Raw genomic sequence first — 26,972 nt, 5'->3', positions numbered from 1 at the left:
CCCGGTCCAAAGACATGCATGGTAGGTTGATTGGCATCTCTGGAAAATTGTCCGTAGTGTGTGATTGCGTGAGTGAATGAGTGTGTGTGTGCCCTGCGATGGGTTGGCACTCCGTCCAGGGTGTATCCTGCCTTGATGCCCGATGACGCCTGAGATATGCACAGGCTCCCCGTGACCCGAGGTAGTTCGGATAAGCTGTAGAAGATGAATGAATGAATGAATGAATGAATTCGATGCTTCTTTATACAATAGGAACCCGAGCCCCTCTCAGTCTAGAGACCAGCCGAGAGCGATTTGAGTTTTGCGAGGTGAAAAATCGTTGAGATTTAATAATACTAAGCCATTCCAATTAGCAAGAGCCAATGTTGCTTCACGTCTCCTCATTTGCATAAACGTAATCTCATCGTTTTCGCAGTCTCCGTATCGTTCATGTTAAATGGTCCGTGCAGACGCAGTCAGTAATTAAAAACACAACGTCGATAATTATTGTCAGCGTTGATAAATACGAATAACGCAATAACTCATCGCAATAATCTCCATTGAGAAAATCAAACGCTTATGATGGGAGACAGAGGCAGTATCCTTTTTTTTTATCTTAGACTAGGGTGTTCATGTCTTTTGTGCCTGTGTAATACGCTGAGAAAATCCTTTTATAATGATATGATGATGTTTTCACAGAATACCACAGAACAGGTTGGAGCTGAATGAGTTTTTGGGTTAAACCTCTAGTTCTGATTAGTGCTACAGAGAATCAGATATTCTTTATACACTCACTCACTCTCTCACTCACTCACTCACTCACTCACTCACTCACTCACTCACATACCTTGCCCTTGAGACTCTCTCACGCACACAGACGCACAAACAAAGCCAAGAAGTCTCTTCCCATCTGCAGGCTGTATTCGCAGAAAACACCTATCTCACCACTGAGTGATATCTTCTTCCTCAACCCTTTTCACCCATTAACAGCTAAGAGGAACTCTTGGGCGAGTTAATAAACTGAAAGAAATTCCAAGATCAACTATTTTGCTACTGATTTTATGCTACAGTTTTTAATAAGCAACCTTCAGCACAGCACAGTGTTGTTTTGTTCATATAACCCCAATTTTATTACCCCTACACTGGCTATCTGTTCATTTTAGAATAGATTACAACCTTCTGCTACTTACGTACAAGGCTCTAAATGGTTCGGCTCCCACGTATCTAACCATGTCTTCCAACACGCTACAATCTGTCACGCTCTTTTTACGATCACAAAACTCAGGACTTCTGGAAATTCCCAGAATATCAAAGTCTACTAATGGGGTTGAGTGTTTTTGTATTTTGCTCCTAAACTTTGCAATATCCTTCCTGACAGTGTTCGTGGCTCAGACACACTCTACCAGTTTAAATGTAGTTGAAAGAAATATGTCTTTAGCCAGGTATACACATAATATATCCCATACCCTTGTGCTCTAATTGCACATTATTATCCAGTTCTGGCTAATATCACAGCTTCTGGCTAATTTCTATCCACTAGCTTCTTTTTTTTCTACCCATCTCGAGGCATCCAGATATTGTATCAGCTCCAGATGTGTACCACTTTATGAAGATTTCAGACCTTCATTGAGATGAGGCCAACCTTGTGAGGATCCTGAGGCATCTAGAGATGTACCAGCTCCAGTTGTGTTCATGAGGATCTCGAACTTTCAAAGAGCAGATGCCAACTCCATGTGGTCTTTATAGACAATGACCTCCTCGTCAATACACGATTGCCAGACTATATATGTTTTATAATCGCACCCTCCAGTGTCACCCAAATGAGGATGAGGTTCCCATTTGAGTCTGTTTCCTCTCAAGGTTTCTTTCTCTTCCATCTAAGGGAGTTTTTCCTCACCACTTTGTACTTATAAATATATATATATACTCACCGGCCACTTTATTAGGTACACCTTACTAGTACCGGTGTGGTCTTCTGCTGCTGTAGCCCATCCGCCTCAAGGTTCGACGTGTTGTGTGTTCAGAGATGCTCATCTGCATACCTTCGGTTGTAACGAGTGGTTATTTGAATTACTGTTGCCTTTCTATCAGCTCGAACCAGTCTGGCCATTCTCCTCTGACCTCTGGCATCAACAAGGCATTTGCGCCCACAGAACTGCCGCTCACTGGATATTTTCTCTTTTTCGGACCATTCTCTGTAAACCCTAGAGATGGTTGTGCATGAAAATCCCAGTAGATCAGCAGTTTCTGAAATACTCAGACCAGCCCGTCTGGCACCAACAACCATGCCACTTTCAAAGTCACTTAAATCACTTTCCTTCCCCATTCTGACGCTCGGTTTGAACTGCAGCAGATCGTCTTGACCATGTCTACATGCCTAAATGCATTGACTTGCTGCCATGTGATTGGCTGATTAGAAATTTGCGTTAACGAGCAGTTGGACAGGTGTACCTAATAAAGTGGCTGGTGAGTGTATATTGTAATATTATAAAATATTATTATATTGTAATATTATAAAATGTCCAAATACATTTATATTAAATGACATTGTTGTTTACTTTAATATTAACAATACAGTTTGCCTCAAACTGACATTTCAGGTTGATGTTAATATGACATGTCGTATGAGAAAATAGCAGAGTATTTTTCTGGAACTTGTATTAACACAGTTGGTCACCTTTCTGAAAAAATACAATTCATTAAATTTACAGTTAAATCAAAGCACCGTGCAGTTGCTTTCTTACCATATTTGTGTAGAATACGCAGGGAGGGCTGCAGGAATTTCTGTATAAGTGCTGACTTCAGGATTTTGAGCGAGTGAGAAAAATCCATTGTACTCTGCCAGTCATCAATAAAGCGTTAGAGGTAACGCAGGCCTCATTTTGCTAGTAATGGCGGTAATTAATTAGTGCCACATAATCAGACCACCCTCCAATTTATTGTAGAGAATAAAGGAGCACTGCCTCATTTTCAGCCTTGAAGAGCTCAAAAGCTCTGAAGTTCTACTTTCCATATGGGTGTTTGTGTAACCCTGGCTTACAAATGACAAATCACTTGTGCAGTACTAGTCTAACTAACTAAACTAGTTGAGCACAGATGAACAGAACATACTAATCAGGGTGAACATTTGTTGTTATACTGTATGTTACGTGCTTGGGTTTGTACTTGTATTTAGCTTAGCAAAGCAAAATATCTATGAGATTTCTCTGATTTCCTTTCAAGCTTTATTTTGCTTTGTACTTTCTCTATAAACATTTAATGAGAGTTAAATGTATTCAAGTTTTTGTGTCCAGACACTAAATAGGATCTAATTGCAAATAGGAACTACAGTTGTTGAGCCCATGGGCATTTTTGTGTAACGTACAGTATTAAGAGAGCTTTTGGTCTTGGAGAAACATTTACGCTTGTATAACATCTCATACCTCCTTATGTGTAAGGTTTTCATACCTCATTTTGTGTGAAACAAGCAACAAGGTTGTTAACAGGATCACTGATCACTCTGTTCCTTGAGAGTAACATTTAAGAAGGCTGGAATTTCGTGACGTGTGGTTATGAGAGCTTTCTATCAGCATCATTACAGTGGACCCAGTAAGAGCTTTGAAAACACTCATAGGTTTAACCTTGTGTGGTTTTGTACCAGTGGTCTTTCTAATCTCTCTCTCTCTCTCTCTCTCTCTCTCTCTCTCTCTCTCTCTCTCTCTCTCTCTCTCTCTCTCTCTCTCGCAGCTCCTGCCAATGCCCAGATTGTTCACTCTGGCCAGGCGTGTGTGGTGAAGGAGGATAACATCAGCGAGAGGATCTACACCATCCGTGAAGGCGACACACTTGTGCTACAGTGCCTGGTTAAAGGGCATCCACGGCCACAGGTACACACACGCACATAAGGATCAACGACTTTACACGTTAACTGTCAATTGCAACAACCTGGTTGACTGGGTTCTTCAAGACATTAAGGTGAAGGTTACTCTAAGCTTGAGTAGAGACAAAAGAAAAGGTTCTGTCACCCTGTTGGAAGCACCTACATAGTCATACTTATGTGATACACCAGGCCAAACCTGCAGAAGCCATATTTTGCCCTACTTGTCAAGTCCATCTAGTCGTAAGTCTACTCTTTGGTGACTAAATCCTGGGAAAACTGCTTCCAAAATGACCAAAGTCTAACCAGTACCTTCGCTTGATGCTTTTGGCCCCTATATTCACTTTCCAATGCTACGTTTTGAGCCAAACCTTGGTGGATCACGGCTTGGGTACAGCTGGAGGGTATACCCCCTACTGTTGATTCCTAGAAGACCTGACCCTTTTGCTGTCCATTGGCTTGCAGTCCACTTTTTTACTTTGCAGCCCCAGCAAACACGTGTGTGCCATATCCAAGCTCTCCAGGGTTCATCTGCGACACACCGGGGAAGAGATGGAAGAAGAGGAGAATGAATAGTAGGAGTGTTAGGAAGTTTTTTCAGGTGATGAAGTGAGCACATGCCAGTGGCATGCTGGAACCTGCATCGTGACTAACCTACCGAGTAACACGGCCACAGGCTGCTGCTTCTGTGGAGCCGGTGTGCACAGGGACCTTGAAATGGGTATGACAGTGCTCTTATTCCCCCGGCCATGTTATTTATTTGTTTATTTATTTATTTATTTACCCAGCACTGAGGGTTCAACAACAATGCTACAATCTCAGCAGTACGCCACTAAAAGTACATGGCACGTACTCAGTGCTGAACCTGCCTCGACACAGAGTTTTCCATGAAATTGTATTTATTTATTTATTTGTTTGTTTGTTTGTTAATTAATTGCAGTTACAGCACGGGTTTGCACTTAGAGAAAACATGGTGGACTGAGAGACAGGGTTATTTTTTTAAGTCATGACAATATACTAATGGGAATTAAATTTTCACAATTCTTGTGTTCGAGCAACTGGATGTCTTATAAAACTGTGTGTGTGTGTGCGTGTGTGTGTTAGAAAGATTTGGCTGGGAGATACTACTGTGAGTGTGTTTACTCCAGGAAGATTTAGAGCAGAAATGATCTGAGGGTGAATCAAAGAAACAGCGTTGTTCTCTTGCTTTTCTGTATAAGGCGAGAACGTAGAAGGAATAAAGGGAGAGTGAAAGAAAAGCCTCCAGTAACTTAATGCAGACTAGAGAGATCGGGAGAGACTGTCAGACCGTGTGTGCTTGCAGCTTTCTACCATGTTTTTTAGCATTATACTGTATACAACACAAACACCCGGGGAAAATGCCTATACTAAGGTGACTGGATGTTTACAGGTTTATAAACCTGCTTTTTCCCCCATTTCAGAAAACACCAACCATCCAGTATGTGAAAAAGAACAACTTTTACTACAAGAAAATATACGGATACCTTTTTGAATGCGAGTGATCATCAACACTGCCATTGTCTGCTACATCTCAGGGTTTTGTAGAACACATCTGATAATGCAGCCCAGGAATCTGTTTGAAAAAAAAACTTTTGAATAATTTCCTCATTCATATTCAAGCTTAAGAAAATCAAGTGTAATATACGTTTCTGTATCATGTCTATTACATCGACACATTACTTGCCTTACCACATCATTGGATTTTGATTGATTTTGATTGATTTTTTTCCCCCAAACTGTATGTAATTAGAATTATTGGCACATACATTAAACAATGTCATCTTTTGATTTTATTCGCACCTTCAGAAAGCTACCCAAAACAGGAAATGTGGTAATATCTCAACAATGGTTTGAAATATTGGCATAAGATTTAGTGTATCTCCTTGGAAGCAAGTTCTTAGTGCTCAGTAAAAGTGTTTGGGCCCCTAATCGCTTCTTGCAGCTTTGAGTAGCCATTTAATACAAAGGTTTCACTTAAAAGCAAGTCTCAAGGGGGCTTTTTACACCTGGTCACTTCATGCGTTTTCTGTGATCCGATAGCTATCCGATGGTAAAAAGACCAGGTCTAAATGCCCTCCGAAACGTTTTCGAAACTGGACAGGTGTAAATGAATGTGGTTGTTCAAGCCACATACGTCAGCGCTATACTCCTCCCGAACGGAGGTACGTCACTCGCAGGTGACTCACGAGTCGTGCATCGCGCCAGAAACAAATAAATGTAAATGCTATTTTTTTGTAGCATAACCGTCGTAACAAGTTTTTACGTCTTCTTTTTGACTGCGTTCTGAAAACCGCATACACCAAAGCGTGTTCCATTCCAATTACCCCGGAAATGAGGTAAAATATATTTGCGTTTTGGGCGGGAGTAGAAAGATCGGATCGATATCCGATTCGCCGAGACGCATTTATGTGGCCTAATGTAAATGGAACAGTTTTAACAAATCAGATAGCTATCAGATCAGAGAAAACACATGAAGTGACCAAAGTATAAAGGGGTATTTAAAGTAGTACTTAAAAGGGTTCATCTGACAAAAAGTTATGGTAATGGTAACGCGAATCGAGTATCCTCCGTTTTCTTGCAGTTTAGTAGACCTAAAGTTCCAAAGCTGCTGGATAAAGCACATCTCACCAAAAAAAAAAAACAAACAAAAAAAAAGACAGCTGTTATTGACAAGCTGCCATCATTAATTTGCACACTTTCATACTCCCTTTATTCATCGTTCTCTCTCTCTTCTCTCGATCTCCTTCTCTGTCTGCCTCAGTTGCACACCCCCACACATGCAAATCCATTCATTTATTACATTTTTTTTTGCATCCATATGGCACAAAGCCAGATTGCCAGACCAAATCTTATCCGCTCTCTATCTAGATATTTTTTGTCCCAGCCACTCACAGGTAAATTAAGAATACGCAAGAACCTGGGGAAATATTCAGTGCAAAAAAAAAAAAAAAAAGGCGAGGGAATTACCGCACCAATTTTCCGTAGCCTCCAGGGACCAGTTTACTCGCTACGTAGAATAATAATAATAACTCTGAATGTAAAACTATAATAACAACATTACATGTGATATCAGAGCAACCGTGGCCCAGAGCAAAGAACTTTCACGGTTCAGCATTTAGATAGCAGTGTTTATATTTTTAAGACTGAATGTCGGGTTCAATCATATATTTTGTTCTCTGCGAAGAATCTTTCTTTTCTTAAACCTAACATTTTTAGATTGATCATCGTATAGTGAGAGGTGTCACAGCCTCACAGCGCTTTATTCAAGTTTTTATTCCAGTAGCAGGATTTTAAGAAGTTTAGCGAATTAACACAGATTTCAAGTGACAGTGATGGTTAAGATGAAGATTTTAGATTTTAGATTTTCCCCTACAGTAATATAGTAGCAGGAATATCGGCAACACTTTACTGTAACTAGTCCATTATAATAAGCTTACTTCCAGGATTTTGCGATCGTAGAAATTATTACATAAACGTACTTACTGCAGAATTTCTGCAGATTTGGTCCTTCGGATTCGGAGCCCAAGCCCTCTTCAGTTTCTAATATAGCTTTTCGGCTTCGATAGAAAGTAATTACACGTAGTACACGGTTGTAGTTGAATCCTTTGTACCGGTACACCTGCGTTTCACTGTGCTGACGGAATGAAAATCGACTTACGGGATGTACGAATATTCAATGCGTATAAACAAATGGATTCTTTTACCGCCGCAAGTCTGATATAAAACTAGTCAGGATGCCGGGTTCAATGGGAGATGTTTGTACCTCTCTTTGGGTAACATTACACAGAATTTTATGTTCTTATGAACAAATGCTTGGGGCGTCTCGGAGAGCAGCAATTAGTGTGATATCACCATTTACTTTGAAGATGGAAAGTTTGGGTAAAGAAAAACTTTTTTTTCTTTGAACGTTTCTTTGAACGGATATATTGCCCATAGTAGGCTAGGGAAAAGCAGAAATACTTATTAAATCCAAAAATCCTGTCTCCTTCCATATGAGCTTCTTATTAACCACCACTCTGGAATGTGACATTAGCAATTTCATGTTGTACACAACAAAATGGGCACAAATTCCATTTTTTAGTCTCTGGTAAGAAATACAAAATAAATAAATAAATAAATAAATAAATAGTCTTCCGCTAAAGGAAGGTGCAAAACAAAACAAAAAACAAAATTCTATTGCAAAATCAAGAAAATTTGGCCACCACAGTAACCTCCATCCTGCCAACCATCCTGAAGGGATTAGATATAGTAACTAAAATGAATGCGATCAGTCCTACAGCTGTATTACAGTAGATTTATACACACAGTATTTACAGCGTTCTAGTAGTTTTTATAGCGGCTTATTATGTAGCTTTGTAGAAGCCAACATTCTGTTTTCCTATTTAAGCTTAGACAAAAATCTATAAAATTTAATGCGGCCTAGGGCTTTCGAGCCACATGCACCAAATTCGGATATGTTGTAGACCCTGGTCTGAAGTTTGTTGCTATTACTTTTCTACGCGATCTGAGTACCGGTACTTCCGATACCGGGTCTCAAAATGGCCTTTTTTCCCATAGACTCCCATTATAAACTTTGGAGGTTTATAACTCGGCAACCTTTCGAACTATCTACACCAAACTCAGCCAGCTCCTTTAGGGTGATACTCTGAACAAACTTTTACATTGGTGTACCGACTGGCCTTCCGGTTGTGCCGCAGCCCCGCCCCCAATATATGCAAAATCAAAAAACTTTGTACAACATGGACATGTGACATATCAAAACACTCCGAACAATGAGGGGAACTTCCTCACGTGTATTCTGATGACGTCACGTGATGTCATGTGATGTCACGTGAAAATAAATCATTTTGCACAACATGGGCATGTGATATATCAAAACACTCAACACAATGAGGGGAACTGCCTCTCCGGGTATTCTGATGACGTCACGTGATGTCACGTGAAAATAAAAAATTAGCACAACATGAATATGTGACATATCAAAACACTCAGCCCAATGAGAAGAACTTCCTCAAGAGTATTCGGATGATGTCACATGCTCGTCTCCACTTGCCTCCAAATGTTTTTGCACCCTAGCTTTCTGTCCACTTGCCTCCAAAAGTAACACTGACCCTTATGTCCACTCGCCTCCAAAAAGCACCGGACTTTGTGAATACTTGCCTCGTTAAGCCAACATCAAAGTTTGTCGTGACGAACTTTACAAATCTAGTTTTAACTTTAAATCGATTGCCATTTATTTATTTTTGTTAATATGTATTTCAAACTCTTTCTTTTGCCCATTCTGAGATGCATTTCTGCTCAGCACGGTCATAAAAGAGCGAATGTTTCAGTTACTATATCCTTCCTTTCGTCAGTAAGTCATTTCTATCTCTATCAGAAAGCTAAAGCTTAATCCTGAGCTAATAAACTGAGTTGTTATTACAGAAATCTGATTATCATAAGCAATCTGCTTTAACGACGGCTGAGAAAATGCTTCACTGACGCGATTCCGGCAGCAATTTGTTTTCAAACTGAACGTAAATCTGGGGACACGTCTTTGGTGCGATACGTCTAATTACTGGGATTTACTGCGATTTCTCCGAACCCTTGAAGTGTTGTTTATGAACGTTACAGGCTCAGTAGTATTGATAAAATAAAAACAAAAAAACCACAGACATGACATAACAAGACAATATTGACTGCTTTGGCAAATGGAAGCTATTTACATCTCTAACTGTAATACAGAGGTTTAGACACACACTTGTCTCTCTTAGTGTGTGTTCAAAGTAAATTACAGCTGTAAAAGCCATAACCAGCCATCTATGTATTTCTTATATTTCTGTAACCCACTGGTTTAAATTGTTTACATTTTTATTTTCCAGGATGTGCATTATAGATTTTTTTTTCATGGTCCTTAAGGGAACAAGGGATGGAAAATCCACACACACAAGATGACTAATAAGCATATCTCTATGCCTATGCACTTGGATGCAGGAAGAGAGCAGGGGAAGAATTGCATTTGGAACCAGGCCATACTGACCCTCTTTCAGGATTTTGGCACAGACTGCAAATGGGTCATCAAGGAGCTCTGGCTCCGATGTGTAAACGATTACCCAAGGGCATGCATTAAATACAATATTATGTACACACACAGAGTGTTTACTGTGGCACAGTCAGGAGTGGAATTAGGTGACCCACTTGTCTTTATTTGGTTTGATTAAAAAAAAAACAACAGAGATGTAGAAGTAGAATATTAAGAAGTAGATGGAGGATGGAGGAAGTCCTGGATGTGTCATGCCTGTGTATGGAGGTGTAACTGCATCCTAAAGGGAGAGCTGAGGTTCTGCACACTGATCTGCAAGAGTCTAAAGTGTTCAAGTCACAGCTATGGTGATTTATTCCAAGCTCGCTGATTGCTTTCGAAAAACTTGGAAATGTTTCGAAACGGTTTTTGGATCGCTCGCTACGGAATTGACCAAATAACTAATAGATGATTGATTGACACTTGGCTCAGCCAATAGAAGCGGCGGAATTAAAAAGTCCAGAGGGAACTGTTTAAGAAGGCAATTTTCTCTCCTGTTCCCTGTCTGTCCTTTCTTGCTCGCCGTGTTTGACTGACGGGACAATCCAATTTGGGGTGTGAGCCTTCGTAATAAATGGTTGTTTTACAGAGAATGAGTTTGATCGAGGATTTATCCAATCCTTTATCAAGACTGATAGTTTACCATCGCTCCTGAAGATTGGATTGAAAGAGTTGTAGTTCATACAGAACTAGAGACGAATCAAAATGGTAGACTCCCTTCGACTCTGCACTCCCTCCAACAAATCAGCCAATCAATCAACGTGCAGCTTCTTAAAATATTACCAAATTATTCATTTAATATGAATAATAAATATTTGAAAAAGTGAACAGGAACCAGTGATTTGTTCTCATGTTCTTTATATTTTGTGCAGATGGGCCAACAGTGTCATCAGAGATCTCTCCAATCCTGCCCACTCACTGTTCACACTCATGAAATCTGGTTAAATGGTACTGGGAGCTTCATAGCCAGAACATAACATCCAGACAATGTTTGTGACAGACTGTCCTAGTGTTTGGGTGTTCTGGCAGCCATGCTATGCTACAGTTTTCCCAGACTTCAGAGCCCAGGCTAACAGACTCGTAAACAACAGCCCCAGTCTAGCACTTCCACCTCCGTCTTCCCCTGATACATAAATTCTAACATAAGCTGCAGCACTCTTTACAGGATGTACCTGACTACACCGGTTAACACCAACACCTAATTTGCACCTCGCCTTTACAGTGTCAGTATCTCACTTCCTGTACAAAAGGTGCAGAAGTCTAAGACCACACTAAAATTGTTTTTACACTTAAAACTGGTAATACAGAGAAAGTTATTTTAAAACGTAGCACATTTTCAATATCAAGTCCGTGGTATTGACATTGCTGAGTCTTATATCACATGGCGGTAGTCCAGAAGTTTACATTTACGGCATTTAGCAGACACCCTTAATCCAGAGTGACTTACAATTATTGCAATTTATACAACTGAGCAATTGAGGGTTAAGGGCCTTGCTCAGGGGCCCAGCTTGGTGTTCCTGGGATTTGAACTCATGGCCTTCCAGTCAGTAGTCCAACAGCTTAACCACTAGTCTACCACACTGGAAGGTTGGGGATTCTACCCTTAGTGCTAAGCTGTCACTGTTGGACCCTTAAGCGAGGCCCTTAACCTTCTCACTGGCTCATTGCTGACCCTGCACTCTGACTTCCTATGATGGGAAATGAACCAAATTTCACTCATGTGATAAATAAAGGCTCCTTCTTCTTCTTTAGAATGGCGATCAAAGTTTTAAGGAAGTGTGTGAAGTGTTCAGGCATCTCAGGACTTCCTGCTTGCCTTCAGTAAGTCTCATCGCTGGCTATTTACACTGAAACTCTGGCAGAAAAAAATACGTCAGTGTTGCAGCCACAGAGCTTACCGAGGTGTGTAAGATTTTTTGGAAGAGCTGTGTTTTTAGCCGACTTGCACCCCAAGAGATGTTAAGCTGCATTTATTCTGGTGGATATCAGAGGAAGAATTGGGCCTCTACAGACAAGCTGTAGTTTTATCTCTATGGAGTACTCGCAGCTTCATATGGCTTTTGGGAAGGGAGTCTAGCGAATGCTTATTCTGGATTGGGATGCATCAAGTCGAGTGCGATTACAAGCGTATTGACACCGAAGTAAGTAACCTACTTACTTTGGATCAACTTTGTATGTTCCACCATAAGGTTTTTTAGCTCAGGTTTTATGTCGGTTGCTGTCATGTGCCTCTGAGGGCCTTTTTACACCTGGTCACTTCATGTGTTTTCTCTGATCCGATAGCTGTCTGATTTGTTAAAACTGTTCCATTTACATTAGGCCACATAAATGCGTCTCGGCGAATCGGATATCGATCCGATCTTTCTACTCCCGCCCAAAACGCAAATATATTTTACCTCGTTTCCGGGGTAATTGAAATGGAACACGTTTGGTGTATGCGGTTTTCAGAATGCAATCAAAAAGAAGACGAAAAAACTCGTTACGACGGTTATGTTACAAAAAAACCCAGCCCTGCGTGTCGTCCAAGTTATTTGTTTCTGGCGCGATTCACGACTCGTGAGTCACTCGCGAGTGACGTACTTCCGTTTGGGAGGAGTATAGCGTTGACGTACAGTATTTGGCTTGAACAACCACATTCATTTACACCTGTCCAGTTTCATCTGAAATGCGTCCCAGACCACCTCCTGAAGTGGTTTAAACGATCGTTTTTTATATCCGTCTTGAAAACTTTTCGGAGGGCATTTAGACCTGGTCTTTTTACGACCGGATAGCTATCGGATCACAGAAAACGCATGAAGTGACCAGGTATAAAAAGCCCCTTAGCCACAAACTCCTTACAGTGTAAGAGATCAGAAAAACTCATTTGAATGACCACACCCACTGCTCTGTGTAGTGACTGAGGTAAAAGTTTACCTGCTGCTTAAATCCCAAAATCCAGTTCCTTTTGTAGCAAGATGCTGCAGTTATTTTGTGGACGTCACACAGTATGGTTTTTAATTCTGGAGAACGTTCACATGCGGAAAACAAGGGCTTCTGTACAATTGTATTAAATACTTGTTCCATGTTGTTTACTCTGTAAGCTCGGTTGCTAGGTAGTAACTAAAAGCGTATTAGTAGCACAATTGCAGCGAACACCCTCTGGGTTGACCAAAGTGCGTTTTTGGGAAATTCAAAATGAGCATTGTTTTAATTAGAAGATCTCATTTACAGGATCATGGTTGATTATCTCAATAACTGAAACACATCTATTAATGAAACGTTGAGGAATCAGTAAGAATTTAAGACCAGAATGAGGTTGGCGTGCGACATGTGTCCTTGAATTGTGTTTATTTAGTATTATTAAGCATTTTCGATTAAAAAAAAAGACGGTTTGAATTTTGACTATGAACAAGCTGTAAGACTTGAATAAACTTTTAGTTAGAAACCATTTTTTAATCCATTTGAACTATTCCATGCTTATACTGTATATTCAAATTTTTTGGGTGTCACTGTAACCATGTAAGTCACTGACTCGGATATGTGGACGTTTATTTGCTCATTAGACCTCAGGTAACAGTCGTACTTTTTAAGCCGTCTTAAAAAGTGAATCTTGAAAAAGTCTTGGTTAGAGAGGGTATTTTTTTTTTAAAGACGTTTATAGATAGTCTTATGTGTTTGGAAGTTCATATCACTCAAAAAATGTACCAGATGTTGTTTTCTTTACTTTGCTGATCTGCTCCTTGGTGTTTTTTGTATGAAGTGAAGATTTATTCGTTTGTTAGTGTTCGCCTGTGGATATAAGTAATGCTTTAAATATATCTGACTTCAGTTGAATCTGATCTATATGAGCTCTAAAATAGATAGAGTTCATGTATAGACCTGCAGATGGTTCAGTTTTCTACCTAAAGGAGCTTTATAAAAAGCAAAGCACACTTTCATAACAGTCTTTTTATTTGCAGTAAAAACCTAGCACCTTGAACTCGGTGAAGTTTATTTATTTATTCATGTTTTTATTTTTTTGCCCTCTCTGGTTTGGACAGCTTTCTTTCTCTGCTAACTGTTTTACCTCAAAATTAGCATTAACAAACGCATGTTTTATGTAAATTTGATGTACATGAGCATAAGTGGGGGGGGGGGGCACGGTGGCTTAGTGGTTAGCACGTTCGCCTCACACCTCCAGGGTCGGGGTTCGATTCCCGCCTCCACCTTGTGTGTGTGGAGTTTGCATGTTCTCCCCGTGCCTCGGGGGTTTCCTCCGGGTACTCCGGTTTCCTCCCCCGGTCCAAAGACATGCATGGTAGGTTGATTGGCATTTCTGGAAAATTGTCCGTAGTGTGTGAGTGCCTGAGTGAATGAGAGTGTGTGTGTGTGCCCTGCGATGGGTTGGCACTCCAGGGTGTATCCTGCCTTGATGCCCGATGACACCCGAGATAGGCACAGGCTCCCCGTGACCTGAGGTAGTTCGGATAAGCGGTAGAAGATGAATGAATGAATGAATGAATGACGGTAAGTGACGGTAAGTCGTATGCACGTAAATAAGGGGTTTAGTAGGTGGGACTTTGCCTCCATGGAGCTGAGGCTGATTTATCAGTTGCGTTCAAATCATTGCACTCAAATCTGCACTCATTTCTATACAAACTTTGAAGAATAATGGCCAAAATGTTTGCGAGTGTGGAGTGTGTATGTTAAGGCATTGATATTCTGTTCATTTCCTGAAAAACACATCCGCCAGTGGATGTCCCAGAGGTAGAAGTGCTACACCTACAAAGCTTTCCATCTCCTTTTCTCTTACAAGCTGTACAGCCTCCTAAATTTCTCTCTGTTAACATGCACAATCTTCTTTTCTCAAATTGTTCATCATTTCTCTCTCTCAGGGGGTCACTGTGTGACCTTGTTTATGTCTCAGCTGAAAGGTGGCGAAGCTGCAATGCCACCTGATCTTCCTTGCTTTGGCTTCTCTATCGATCCCCCAGGCTGCACTTTCCCAAGGACGGAAACCTAACCTGCACCATCCTTTCTTTTTTCCTCCAATCTCCCTCCCCCCCACTTTTTTTAAACAACTCCTCCACTCTATCTCTCATCCATGCTCTTCTCTAGTCCGTCTCCCAACCCCCCCCCCCCTTTAGAGGTCCCAAGGTTGCAATGACCAGCAGTATGAATTAATAATAGAGGGTGCAGGATCACTTTCTGAAAAAAACCATTTAGGCTGCTATTGTGTTACTAAAGGCTGTGCATTTAGCTGGCTGAGTCAATAAGGCAGAAATGCTATAGGATAGACAGAATCAGCTCATGCCCTGGAGCTATACATGCACAATGTGGTCCGGGTCCTCCAAATGACCTTACACGTCTCTCTCTTACAAAACACTTAGATTATTTTACTCACAAAAAAGTGGAGTTCAGAAGCAGGGCTATGAGTTTGCAAAAAACAATACAGTGTCTCTCGTGACATTGGAGTGGGACGAGAGAATGTAATTTTATGTATGTATATATATATATATATATATATACTGTTCATTCATTCCACTCTGTTTAATTATGTAGCAGAAACACAATGTCATTACAAGAGCTTTAGTTAATGTACAGAGTAATTCACTAATGTTATCATAATGGGGGAAAGATTATAATCACTGTGACTTTACCCAGTGCATGGATTTTGGTACTCAATGGGCTGTTTTGAGCATTTCGGAAACTGCCGATCTGAGACATCATTTTCTAAAGTTTACACAGAATGGTGTGAAAAAGGAAAAAAAAAAAAAGTGTCGGCAGGCTGAAACACCTTGTTGATGAGAAAGATCAGAGGAAATTGACCAGACTTGTTTGAGCCGACCTGAAGCCTATAGTAGCTCAAATAGATGACATCAGGATGTACTATGTGATAAAGGCAAGCCGGCAAAGGCAGTGGGATTTTTTTGGGTATACATGGAAGGCTAGACTAACACATCAGATCCATGAAGGCCCCACCTCAGGCCATCCTTAAAAATATTCTTGTTTGCCGTAACCCGACCGACCCTGTCAATTTAGGACCGACTCAAATTTCTATATTTTTTTGCTTTAAGTCCGACCGACTTGCCGGTTGTAAATTTGCGTTAAGACCGACCAATTTATTATTTTTTTTACTCTTTAAACAACTAATACAAAAGCAATAAAATAATATTAATTATATTTTAGTAAGTATTGTAAATATATAAATTGCCCAGGCCTACATACAAACGAAGGCTACGTTCTTTCTTTTAAATAAAAACCCGTGACATCATCTATGTTCACACTATTGGTTAACGGATGTCACACTATGGCCTGTGCGTTCGCTTCGTCTCATACTCTCATTCACTGTCAGAGCCAACGATTCGCGCTTGGTAATGATGGCTGCGGCTGCAGTAAACAAAATGTTCGCGGTCACCGTTCAAACAAATCTGTTTGTGGTCTATATAGCCTGCGTCAAAATAAGGTTTGCGACGATGCGCCCGAAGGCACGGGTTGAAGACCCAGTCAGTGACGTCACGATATGCTAATTTGTTTAAATACATACCTACGTAATCACCGTCACCAAAATTACATTGAAACTTGAAAAAAAAATTATAGACCTACCTACCGACCCTTTATTTTTTTTTTTAACTGTTACTGCAAACCAAAATATTTTTAAGGATGGCCTCATTACTTATAGGACCTAAAGGATCTGCTGCTAAAGTCTTGCTGCCAGATATCACAGCATACCTTTTAGAGGTTTTGTGAAGTCCATGCCTTAATGTTTTAAAATAGTTCTGGTGGCACAAGTGGGACCAAGTAGGTTGGGTTGCAGTAGATCTGAAGCCTATCCTGGCACCACTGGGCATGGGATTGGTATACAACTTGAATTGGAATCCAGACACTCTTTCACTCCTAATGGCAATTTAGAGTAAGCAGTCTGTCAGCATTTTCAGAAAACAGGACAGGCAAAACTGTGGACCCTGGAGCTGTGAGGTGGCAACACTCCCCACTGTGCTACCAGACTTCCCCCCTGAAAGAAAATAACTAGGATGTTTAAAACCAGTGGTTTCCCTGGAGAGACAATCATACTGATGTGATGAAAACCTCTGGACCTTTTCAGTTTAGGTAGATCTAATAACGTATGAATAATGTTAGCTTAGAAGGATTGAACATTTGCAAGAGATGGATTTGGATTGCCTGTAATGTGCACTTGATCACAGCAAATCTTTCCATGTCAACCTTACAGGACATCCAAAACTGGCTCAGGATCAATTCTTCTAGAGTTACATCAGTACTGCGATCAATATTGGCATCGTCATCATCAGGATGCTGCTGATAATTTAGCTTTCATTATTTCTGATTGACCATTGATCTTGCATCTGTGCCTATGTAATAGTATACTGTCCTTTGTCTTTACTGTTATGTGTCTTACCACACATTCTGAAATGTCGGAAGTCATCTCAGACAGTATGTCCCTGAAATGTACTGTATATGTACCACTAGGTACAAATGATCCTGTCCATTTCTTGTCTCTGGACCTGCCTGATCCATCCTGATGCCTGGCTTCAGTTTGCAGTTCTCATCACCTCATGGCTGCTTGCTGCTGCTGAGGATGGCTCCACATGAAGATTCATGGCATTGCTGTTGATGGCACCTTTTAGAAACCATGGAGATTGCTTTGGACTGCATTGCCATGAACTGTTTTGCACTCAAGTACCGATAGACTTCCTGTTAAAACTAGAATCTCCCAGTTATCTGGTTGTATTTGACCATATAGTATCCTTATATAGACCACACTAGGAATCCCAATTTATATAGAATCCCAGGTCCACCAAGTTGCCACTGCAGGAGGCTCACTGCCCTGAGCAAGGCCCTTAACCCTCAATTGCTCAGGTGTACAGTATAAAATGAAATAAGACAAAGTAAGTCACTCTGGATAAGAGTCTCTGCTAAATGCTGTAAATGTAAACTTCAAATTGTAACTAAACGGAACACACACGAACATCCACGTTTCGATGTTTGTGGGAATTTCTGAATTTTAAACAGCTGGCTTGTTTTCAATCTTGTGATTTCCAACACCATCCCTTTAAGTTTCTGGTAGCTGTCCACATCAGATTTAAAACACAGATGCTTGGATACAAAGACAAAAACCAGACCAGCACTTACCGCCTTCTGAGCATTGATCATACCCCGTACTGCACTCGTGATCCTCCAGCACTGCTCGACTGGTCCCATCATCTCTTCTCTGTTCTGTCACCTACTGTAGGTGGTAGAATGAAATTTCCCTAGATGTCTGAACAGCTGAGTCTTTATACAACATCTAAGGGCCTTTTTACACCTGGTCACTTCATGTGTTTTCTCTGATCCCATATCTGATTTGTTAAAACTGTTCCATTTACATTAGGCCACATAAATGCGAATCGGATATCGATCCGATCTTTCTACTCCCGCCCAAAACGCAAATATATTTTACCTCATTTCCGGGGTAATTGAAATGGAACACGCTTTGGTGTATGCGGTTTTCAGAATGCAATCAAAAAGAAGATGAAAAAACTCGTTACGACGGTTAGGCTACAAAAAACAGCATTTACTGTTTGCTGCATTTTCGCAGTGCATTTTAAGACCCAACGAGACACCTGGGTGAAAGATCAGAGCCAGCACTAGCGACTGACGTACTTCCGTTTGGGAGGAGTAAAGCGCTGACGTATGTGGCTTGAACAACCACATTCATTTACACCTGTCCAGTTTCATCTGAAACGCGTCCCAGACCACCTCCTGAAGTGGTTTGAACGATCGGATTTATATCCGCCTCGAAAATGTTTCGGAGGGCATTTAGACCTGGTCTTTTTACGACCGGATAGCTATCGGATCACAGAAAACACATGAAGTGACCAGGTACATGTGTTCCAGGTTCCTGAATTAATTAAACGAGCACTTCAGTTTTAGATAGATGATAAACTCCAAACAATTCCTGGTAAACGACTTGGCTTTTGGAGCTACTGTATATGTTATGTTTTATAGATACACTGCTTGCTAAATGGTAATAATTCTAATCCAGTGGGGAAGTGTGGTAGTATAAAGGCTCAATAACCATAAGAGGTTGTGCAAGTTAACACCTTTGTTCAAAGCCACTTCGTTATTTTGTGAGTTAGAGTGTTATTCTCTTTCGGCTTCTGAAAATCATCCCTACTCATATCCCTTTATCGTCTTTCACTCTCTGCATTCGGGCTAATGTTCCTGACCCTTTCTTCTACCTCTAAAATGTGAACTAAAACAGCGCACAAGCTTTTATGTATCTTTTGTGACTATTCATTCCATAACGACGTTCCCTCCATCATTAGTTTCATCGCGATTGTTCCAACACGATTAAATCCAAGTGGAATTCTTTCTTTTCAGCGTCTCTTTCTTTTCACAATGTCTCTACGGCAGAAAAAAAAAAAAAACTAAACATTTTCTCTGCCAATTGTAATTTTGTACATAACATTACACTGTGTTCAGAAAGATGTACTGCTCAGCAATGCTGTTTTAACGCATGTAACCTGATTTGGACGAATCGAATGACACTAGTACAAACCATCCTGGGAAACAGGGATGAAGCAGCAAAATCGGACACCGCTCAGATAAGTTTCGCCCTCTTCTTCTCCTTCATCTTATTGGCGCTTTGTGATCTCCTTCCATCCAGCCGATCTTCTGCCGTTCTCTTTATTCTTTCCCTTTTAATTGCTCAGATGAATTAATTTACTCCGAGTGTCACATTTCAAAGTCGAGAATCCACTTAACGGCTGTCATGTCTTCTTTAATCGGTGACTCACTCGTTCTTTGCCGCACATCAATAAAGCAGATGGGTTTTGGTCCTCTTGTTTATCTTAAGATTCCCATCAGGAGGTTTCTGAGTAAGCGTTTTGATTTCAGTAGAAATACCCAGGTATTAGATCTCTGCAGGTCATGATATTCATGCGACAAGGATGCGTCATATTTTAAACGTCCGACAGCTTTCAGGATCCGACACCGTAGTATTTACGTCCCTCGGATGTAAATATCCGAGGGTTAATCATAAGAACATCACCAACTCATGGATGTGCTTATGCTTCGTAAGATGGGGCATTTATTCTGATTTTTATGCCTAATTTTTTTCTTTTCTGACAGAAGTGAATTTCAATCAGAACTGAATGCTGCTCCGGATGTTGTGAGTTGGTAAACAAATCAGTCTTAATACTCCCAACTCTGACATCATTAAACTGAAGTAAATATAAAAGACAAAACTACTAAGACGTCAAAAATGTCCATAGCAAAAAGTTTGTGATTCAAAATGCCATGCAAAATCTGTTTTAGCTTAGCACAAGGTTGTACATAGTACTGATGGGGTAAGTCTCATTTCTGAACTGTTGTTTAATCTGTTCATGTATTCTAACTTATTTCTATTACTGCTACTCCTGCTTCTACTATTACAAGTAATATTACTCCTGCTACTACTATAAATGCTACTGTTACTCCTCCTCCTCCTCCTCCTATTACTACTCTTACTAGTACTACTACCATTGCTACTACCGCTACTATTTCTAGTACTACTGTTAGTCCTCCTCCTACTATTACTACTACCTTTTTACTACTGTTAGTACTCTTACTACTAGTACTAGAACTACTGCTATTACTACTACTGTCTCTACTTCAATACTACTAGTACTACCGTTTTACTACTGTTACTACTAGTACTATTACTACTAGTGTTACTTGTACTACTGCTATTAATACTACTGTCTCTACTTCTATTACTACCAATACTACCATTTTACTACTGTTACTCCTCCTCCTACTATTATTACTGCTCCACCTACTACTATTACTAGCACTTCTACCCTTTTACTACTGTTACTACTCATACTACTGCTATTATTACTACTGCCAGTACTGTTACTATTACTACTACTACTACCATTTTACTACTGTTACTCTTCCTACTACTGCTATTATTACTACTACTACTATTACTACTAGTGTTACTAGTACTTCTGCAATTACTACTACTACTACCATTTTACTACTGTTACTCCTCCTCCACCTACTACTTACACTACTAATGTTACTAGTACTACTAGTACAATGACTACTTGCTCCTCCTCTTAGTATTACTACTACAACTGCTAGTACGACAACTATTACTACTACTACTACTACTACTACTACTACCATTTTACTACTGTTACTCCTCCTCCACCTACTACTTACACTACTAATGTTACTAGTACTACTACAATGACTACTATTGCTCCTCCTCTTACTATTACTACTACAACTGCTAGTACGACAACTATTACTACTACTAATACTATTACCACATTTACTACCACTCCTATCTCCTCACTCTGGATACGGACATCTGCCGTTTGTTGTTTTTGACCTCGCCTTCTGTTTTGACTAGCTGTTATGTTTAACCAATAAGTCTAGCTTATGATTGTGGAAACAAAAGTGTGGATAAAAACGAACGTGTCAGAAAACAAGTGCTTTGTTGGACACCCGACTGCTCACGGGTGCTGTGTGTCAGGACTGTCTTTGTTTCCCCATTCATTATCATTATCGACTGCTCACGATGGCCGTGATCCATGTCAGACGTACATAACAAGCAACACGTTTCCTTAAGTAAATGCCGTTTAACTGCTAATAACCACAAATCTTATCCTACTGCTACAGAGTTGTGTTGCAGTGCTTGTGTGTGTGTGTGTGTGAGACACGATTATCCATCCGTGACAAGAACATTTAATATTTTGCTCGAGATTATTCACAGTAAAATGTCCTAGAGCTACAGTATTATTACAGATCTACGTACATTCTATAATTTTTTGGCTATCGGCCTTTTTTCGAACAAACTAACTCGTGTGTCTTTGCCTCAGTAAATGAATCAGGTTGCTGATGGAATAAAAGCAGCTGGAAGCTGTCCTGAATGTTGGGAGAGGGGGACGGGATGAAGCGCTCGCAGAAAAGGTAGCAAGGGAACAGAGATGACATGTGTTTTGTAGTTGTTGTTTTTTTTTTTTTTGGGGGGGGGGGACTCTGTGAGAACCAACATGAAAGCCGAAGTCAGGAAGGGCATGCAACCTGTTTTAGAGTGATAAAGTCACCATCAACCTTTTTTCATCAACTTGATAAGACAAAAATCCAGTTTATGCCGAGAAACCGGAACGCGAAACGTCTTCTGTCTTGACTTGGTGGAAAGCTTTGATTATCGTAACATTCTGAGCAGTCAGATTAGACTTTTAATTTTTTTCTTTTAAAACGTCTTCATTTAAAAAAATAAATAAATAAAAAAATAAATTTATGTCCTACAACGAATTGGTGCTTGGATGTTCTTGACATTTGCAAAAACAGCAGCATAAATGAAATCCTACACGAAAGCAGGTCTGGGCTGGTTTTAATCTTAATATATATTGGATTAAAAAAAATTATATATACATTGTAATGTGTGTATATATTCATTCATTTTCTACCGCTTACCCGAACTACTGTACCTCGGATCACGGGGAGCCTATCTCAGGCGTCATCGGGCATCAAGGCAAGATACACCCTGGACAGCGTGCCAACCCATCTCAGGGCACACACACACTCTCATTCACCCAGAGATGCCAATCAACCTACCATGCATGTCTTTGGACCGGGGGAGGAAACCGGAGTACCCGGAGGAAACCCCCGAGGCACGGGGAGAACATGCAAACTCCACACACAAAAGGCGGAGGTGGGACTCGAACCCCCAACCCTGGAGGTGTGAGGCGAACGTGCTAACCACTAAGCCACCGTGCCCCCCCATATATACTTCTGGATTAAAAAAAATTATATATACATTGTAATATATATATATATATATATATATATATATATATATATATATATATATATATATATATATATATATTACAATGTATATATAATTTTTTTTAATCCAGATAATACAGCATAAATAATTCTCCTTAAACCACTTGAACTTTCAGACTAAATGAGAAATCAACCCAGTCCTTAACTTATTTTGTATTACATGTAATGTTAACATGTTGTACGTGCAAGAATCTTTTTTTCTTTTCTTTTCACTTTTATCCTGTGCCTCCGTTTCTAAACCCGACTTAATGTTCTTCTTATTTGAGAGCAGAGTTTCATATCCCTGTGACCTAAAAAGCAGTTCTAACACATTTCTATTTTACTTCTGTGACATGATCTTCATCCCAGGATTTAAAGCAGGGTTTAGAACGACGATACCCGGTCACTAAGCTCGGTCTGAATAGCGAATGACTCCCTCGTAGTGGAGACTCCTTCCATAAATGTTCTACTCTCATCAGGTTTCGACTGCGTGTTAAGTAAATAACGAACTCTAGCCTTTCCTCGCTCTAGTTCACGTGCACAAGTCTGCGTCGTTAATTAATCGACCGACGTGGAAATGCTTTACAGTGCTCTCCGAAACAAACAAATTGGATTTGGTGGCTTGTAATTTGTAACGTTGACACTCAGTAAAAATTGGACCTAAGCAATGCATCATCAGACTGACTTTCCTAAATAACATTTGTCCAATTCCAGCAAAATATAAGCACTTTGCACTTTGAAAAATACCCATGAAACCTCCTAGTGAGCAATTTTTTTTCCCCACTCTACACGTTCTCTCTCTCTCTTCATTAATTTCTCACCTTGTCTATCTGATCAATGGCGAACAGCTGCGTCCCAAATCCATGGGCAAACAAGCCTGAATATACACAAAGCCTCTCGTTTTACAGGTTACCTAATCCCATAATCCTTTGCGTGTCTGTCCTAACCTTCCCCCTGCCAACTCCGAGCGCTGCCTGCCCACCCGAGCGACTTCGCATACAGGGGTGACCCTGATTATAACAGGGGAGCTTTAATCACGGCTAGCGGTCCACAGAGATTAGAGTCTTTGCTTTGTGCTGTTTGCTGCACTTTTACTTCACCATAGATCTGAGTGAAGGTGAAAAAAAAGGGGTTCTGAAGAGGTTTAGGGCATTAAAAGGAATGAGACATGCCATGAGGATTTGGATGGTTATAACCATCGTGTCTGTGATGTTAAGGTGACTCCTCAGCTCCTCATAATGTTCCCTTGCTCTTTGATACTTAATCTTAGTCGCTGTCCCATTGACCTACAACTTTTTAAAATTCACTTTATCTAAAATATAACTTCTGTCCATTAAAGTGGAAATAAAAGATTTACACCTTCCTATTAATATTGCAGGCTTTTGTAAGAAATCATGTCAGGTCTTTTTTCACCAACCTTCAACTTCTTAAAAACGGAGTTTGCTTCGGTTTTGTCGTGTCCGTTTTCAGCAGTAAATGCCTTTGTCATGTCCCACTCAGCAGTGCTGTTAAATACCTCATATGAAAGAAGACAAACATGACTTTAAGGCATTAATTTGTTGTTTTTCATAGATTTTCTGTTTTTACTTAGATGTATTATGAATGAATAGCTCCAAAATGTTCCTTTGCCAACAAAAACCTTTCAAATTTCTGCTCTCTGAGATGCTCCAAGTCCTTGTTCATAAGGTGGTATCTTCATTCATTCACTCATTTTCTACCGCTCATCCGAACTACCTCGGGTCACGGGGAGCCTGTGCCTATCTCAGGCGTCATCGGGCATCAAGGCAGGATACACCCTGGACGGAGTGCCAACCCATCGCAGGGCACACACACACACACACACACACACACACACACACACACACACACACACACACACACACACACATATTCACTAGGGACAATTTTCCAGAGATGCCAATCAACCTACCTCGCATGTCTTTGGACCGGGGGAGGAAACCGGAGTACCCGGAGGAAACCCCCGAGGCACGGGGAGAACATGCAAATTCCACACACACAAGGCGGAGGTGGGAATCGAACCCCGACCCTGGAGGTGTGAGGCGAACGTGCTAACCACTAAGCCACCGTGCCCCCCAGGTGGCATCTTCACTCACTAAAATTCTGTGTAAGATTATCAACAAAGGGAAAAACACGTGTCTTACACTGAAAGCCAACAGAGTCCTGGCTCATTTTACATCACACTCATGGCCATAACATAATGGTTTTTTTTTAATACTGGCTGATTGTCTTTATACTGACTCTATACTGATGGATTGATTGACATGGGTGTACTGGTAAAAAGGTTTCATGGGATTTATCCAACAAGGTTATTGTAGTCCCGCCCCCTATTCCTTTTATTATTAATTTGTTTTTTTTAAAGTTTTTTGGTCGCACAAGTGTTTATACCTCTTAACTTAGCTTGTAATGCAACACTCCTTAGGGTGATACCATCTTGTTTCATTCTTCTTTGCTCCACTTTCAGCTGTCTAACCTACAGGATTCTTATAAATTAAATTGGTACTAGAGCCTCAGTCCGGCGGGGACGCAAACTTTAAAACTCTTGGATAACTCTTGGCTTTTTAAACTAGGATATTGTCACTTTGTTAGCGTGAAAAAGCAGTCGCACACAGGGGGGATTATTGGAGTTAATAGACGGTGAGATCATATTTTCTTGGTACATTCCAAGTCACCCATCTAAACAAGCTCTTTTTATTGGCCAAACGTTGTCTGATATTTGAACAGTGCCTGGCCCCTACTGTAGCTCTACGGGTGCACAGATGACTTTTGCACCAAATTTCACACAGATGTGTCGTGCAGAAATTCGTGCAAGAGGGAAAAACAGCATTGGACAGCAAAGTCGTAGCAGCGGATTCAAGCAGTTGTACATAGTGACTTCTTTATGCTTAAAAAAAATGGATTTATTAAATGGAGAAAATATTTTACAGGCTTTGTAATTTTGTAGCATCACAGCATTTGTGATTTGTAACTGTTTTCTTGTATTTGTGTGAGAGTAAATAATCTACAAATACTCTTCACTCCATAATTACTCTCGGAAAGCACTCCATTCCGTGTCTGTGCAAGGTTTTGCTTTCTAGTGTAGCATGTTGCCCTCATGTGAAACGAGGTCGCATTTCTACCCCAGAATTTTCTCCATGCACACCTTCTTCTTCTTGTCTTAGAAAAAAACTCAACAATCTATGGTTGGTTATTTGCAGAGTCAGAGAAAGAAACCTTCCTCTTTGTGATATCAGGTCATCATTAATGGCAGGCAGCGATGAAGTGTTTGAAAAGTAGCCAACTCTTCAGCAGTAGCTCAAAGTCTGGCTCACAAGCAGCTCCTGTAATTTGTTTTTCTTTTGTTGTCGTCTTCTTTAGGTGCGTTGGACCAAGACGGCGGGCAGCGCTTCAGACAAATTCCAAGACACGCCGATCTTCAATGAAACCCTACGCATCGACAACATCCAGAGGGTGCAGGGAGGCCGTTACTACTGCAAGGCCGAGAACGGGGTTGGGGTGGCTGCCATCAAGTCCATCCGGGTAGATGTGCAATGTAAGTGCTAGGACCATGATCCCTCCACTTCCCATCATTCCATCTCTCTCTGGAGAGGAAAGAGAGCGTAAAAAAACATGAAGCATAGAATGGAATGAGCTCTCCAGGAGTATGTTTATCCTCCAGGAACAGGAAGAAGAATCTAAATGTACTGTAAAGGAAGGGGTTGAGGGTAGAAGGTTGAGTTTTGCACTTGAGGTCCAGGAGGTGCGATTAATTACATCACACAGTTCCTTTTGAGATGACTTGCATACTCCTGGAAAGTATGAGCGGGTAAAGTGGGAGGATCCAGTGTGTCTGTGTTAGTGTCCGTTCAGGCAGTGTTGCCCCACTGTGTGTGTATGTATGTGTGTATGGGGGCGATCTGCCGTGCTGCCCATCATCTTTGACCTACTGTCCCACTGAGCCAGGGGTCAGGTCAGAGGTCATAGCCACCACGTGCACAACCACATATCACAAGAATCTGTCACATCTACATGTTATATCTACAACTGCGGGTTAGTTAATGAGAAGTCAGCGGTTGACGTAAACTCTGACTTTACAGAGCAAACAAAAGTTACACAAGAGTTGTTAATGGCAGCGATGGCATTACTTGAGGTATTAGCATGAATCTTAATGCTTTGGTAGCTGATTTGAGTTGAGTAGAGATTAAGAATGTTGGAGAGCTGGACACACTCAAACAGTGACGAAGCACTAAGCTTCCTAAGCAAGGATTCCTA

The 26,972-nt window shown here is 40.6% G+C and overlaps 1 protein-coding gene across 1 annotated transcript in view; it reads left to right on the top strand.

The window, feature by feature from the left end:
- LOC132846967 (MAM domain-containing glycosylphosphatidylinositol anchor protein 1) overlaps positions 1-26,972 on the top strand; it is a 187,379-nt gene that overhangs the window by 40,923 nt on the left and 119,484 nt on the right. The window contains exons 3-4 of the mRNA XM_060871801.1: positions 3,706-3,845; positions 26,079-26,253. Of these exons, the coding sequence (XP_060727784.1) occupies positions 3,706-3,845; positions 26,079-26,253 (315 nt within the window). The remainder of the gene's footprint in view (positions 1-3,705; positions 3,846-26,078; positions 26,254-26,972) is intronic.

This window comes from Tachysurus vachellii, chromosome 6, assembly GCF_030014155.1.
Source record: "Tachysurus vachellii isolate PV-2020 chromosome 6, HZAU_Pvac_v1, whole genome shotgun sequence".
NCBI lineage: Eukaryota > Metazoa > Chordata > Actinopteri > Siluriformes > Bagridae > Tachysurus > Tachysurus vachellii.
This window is presented reverse-complemented; position numbering and strand designations above follow the sequence as displayed.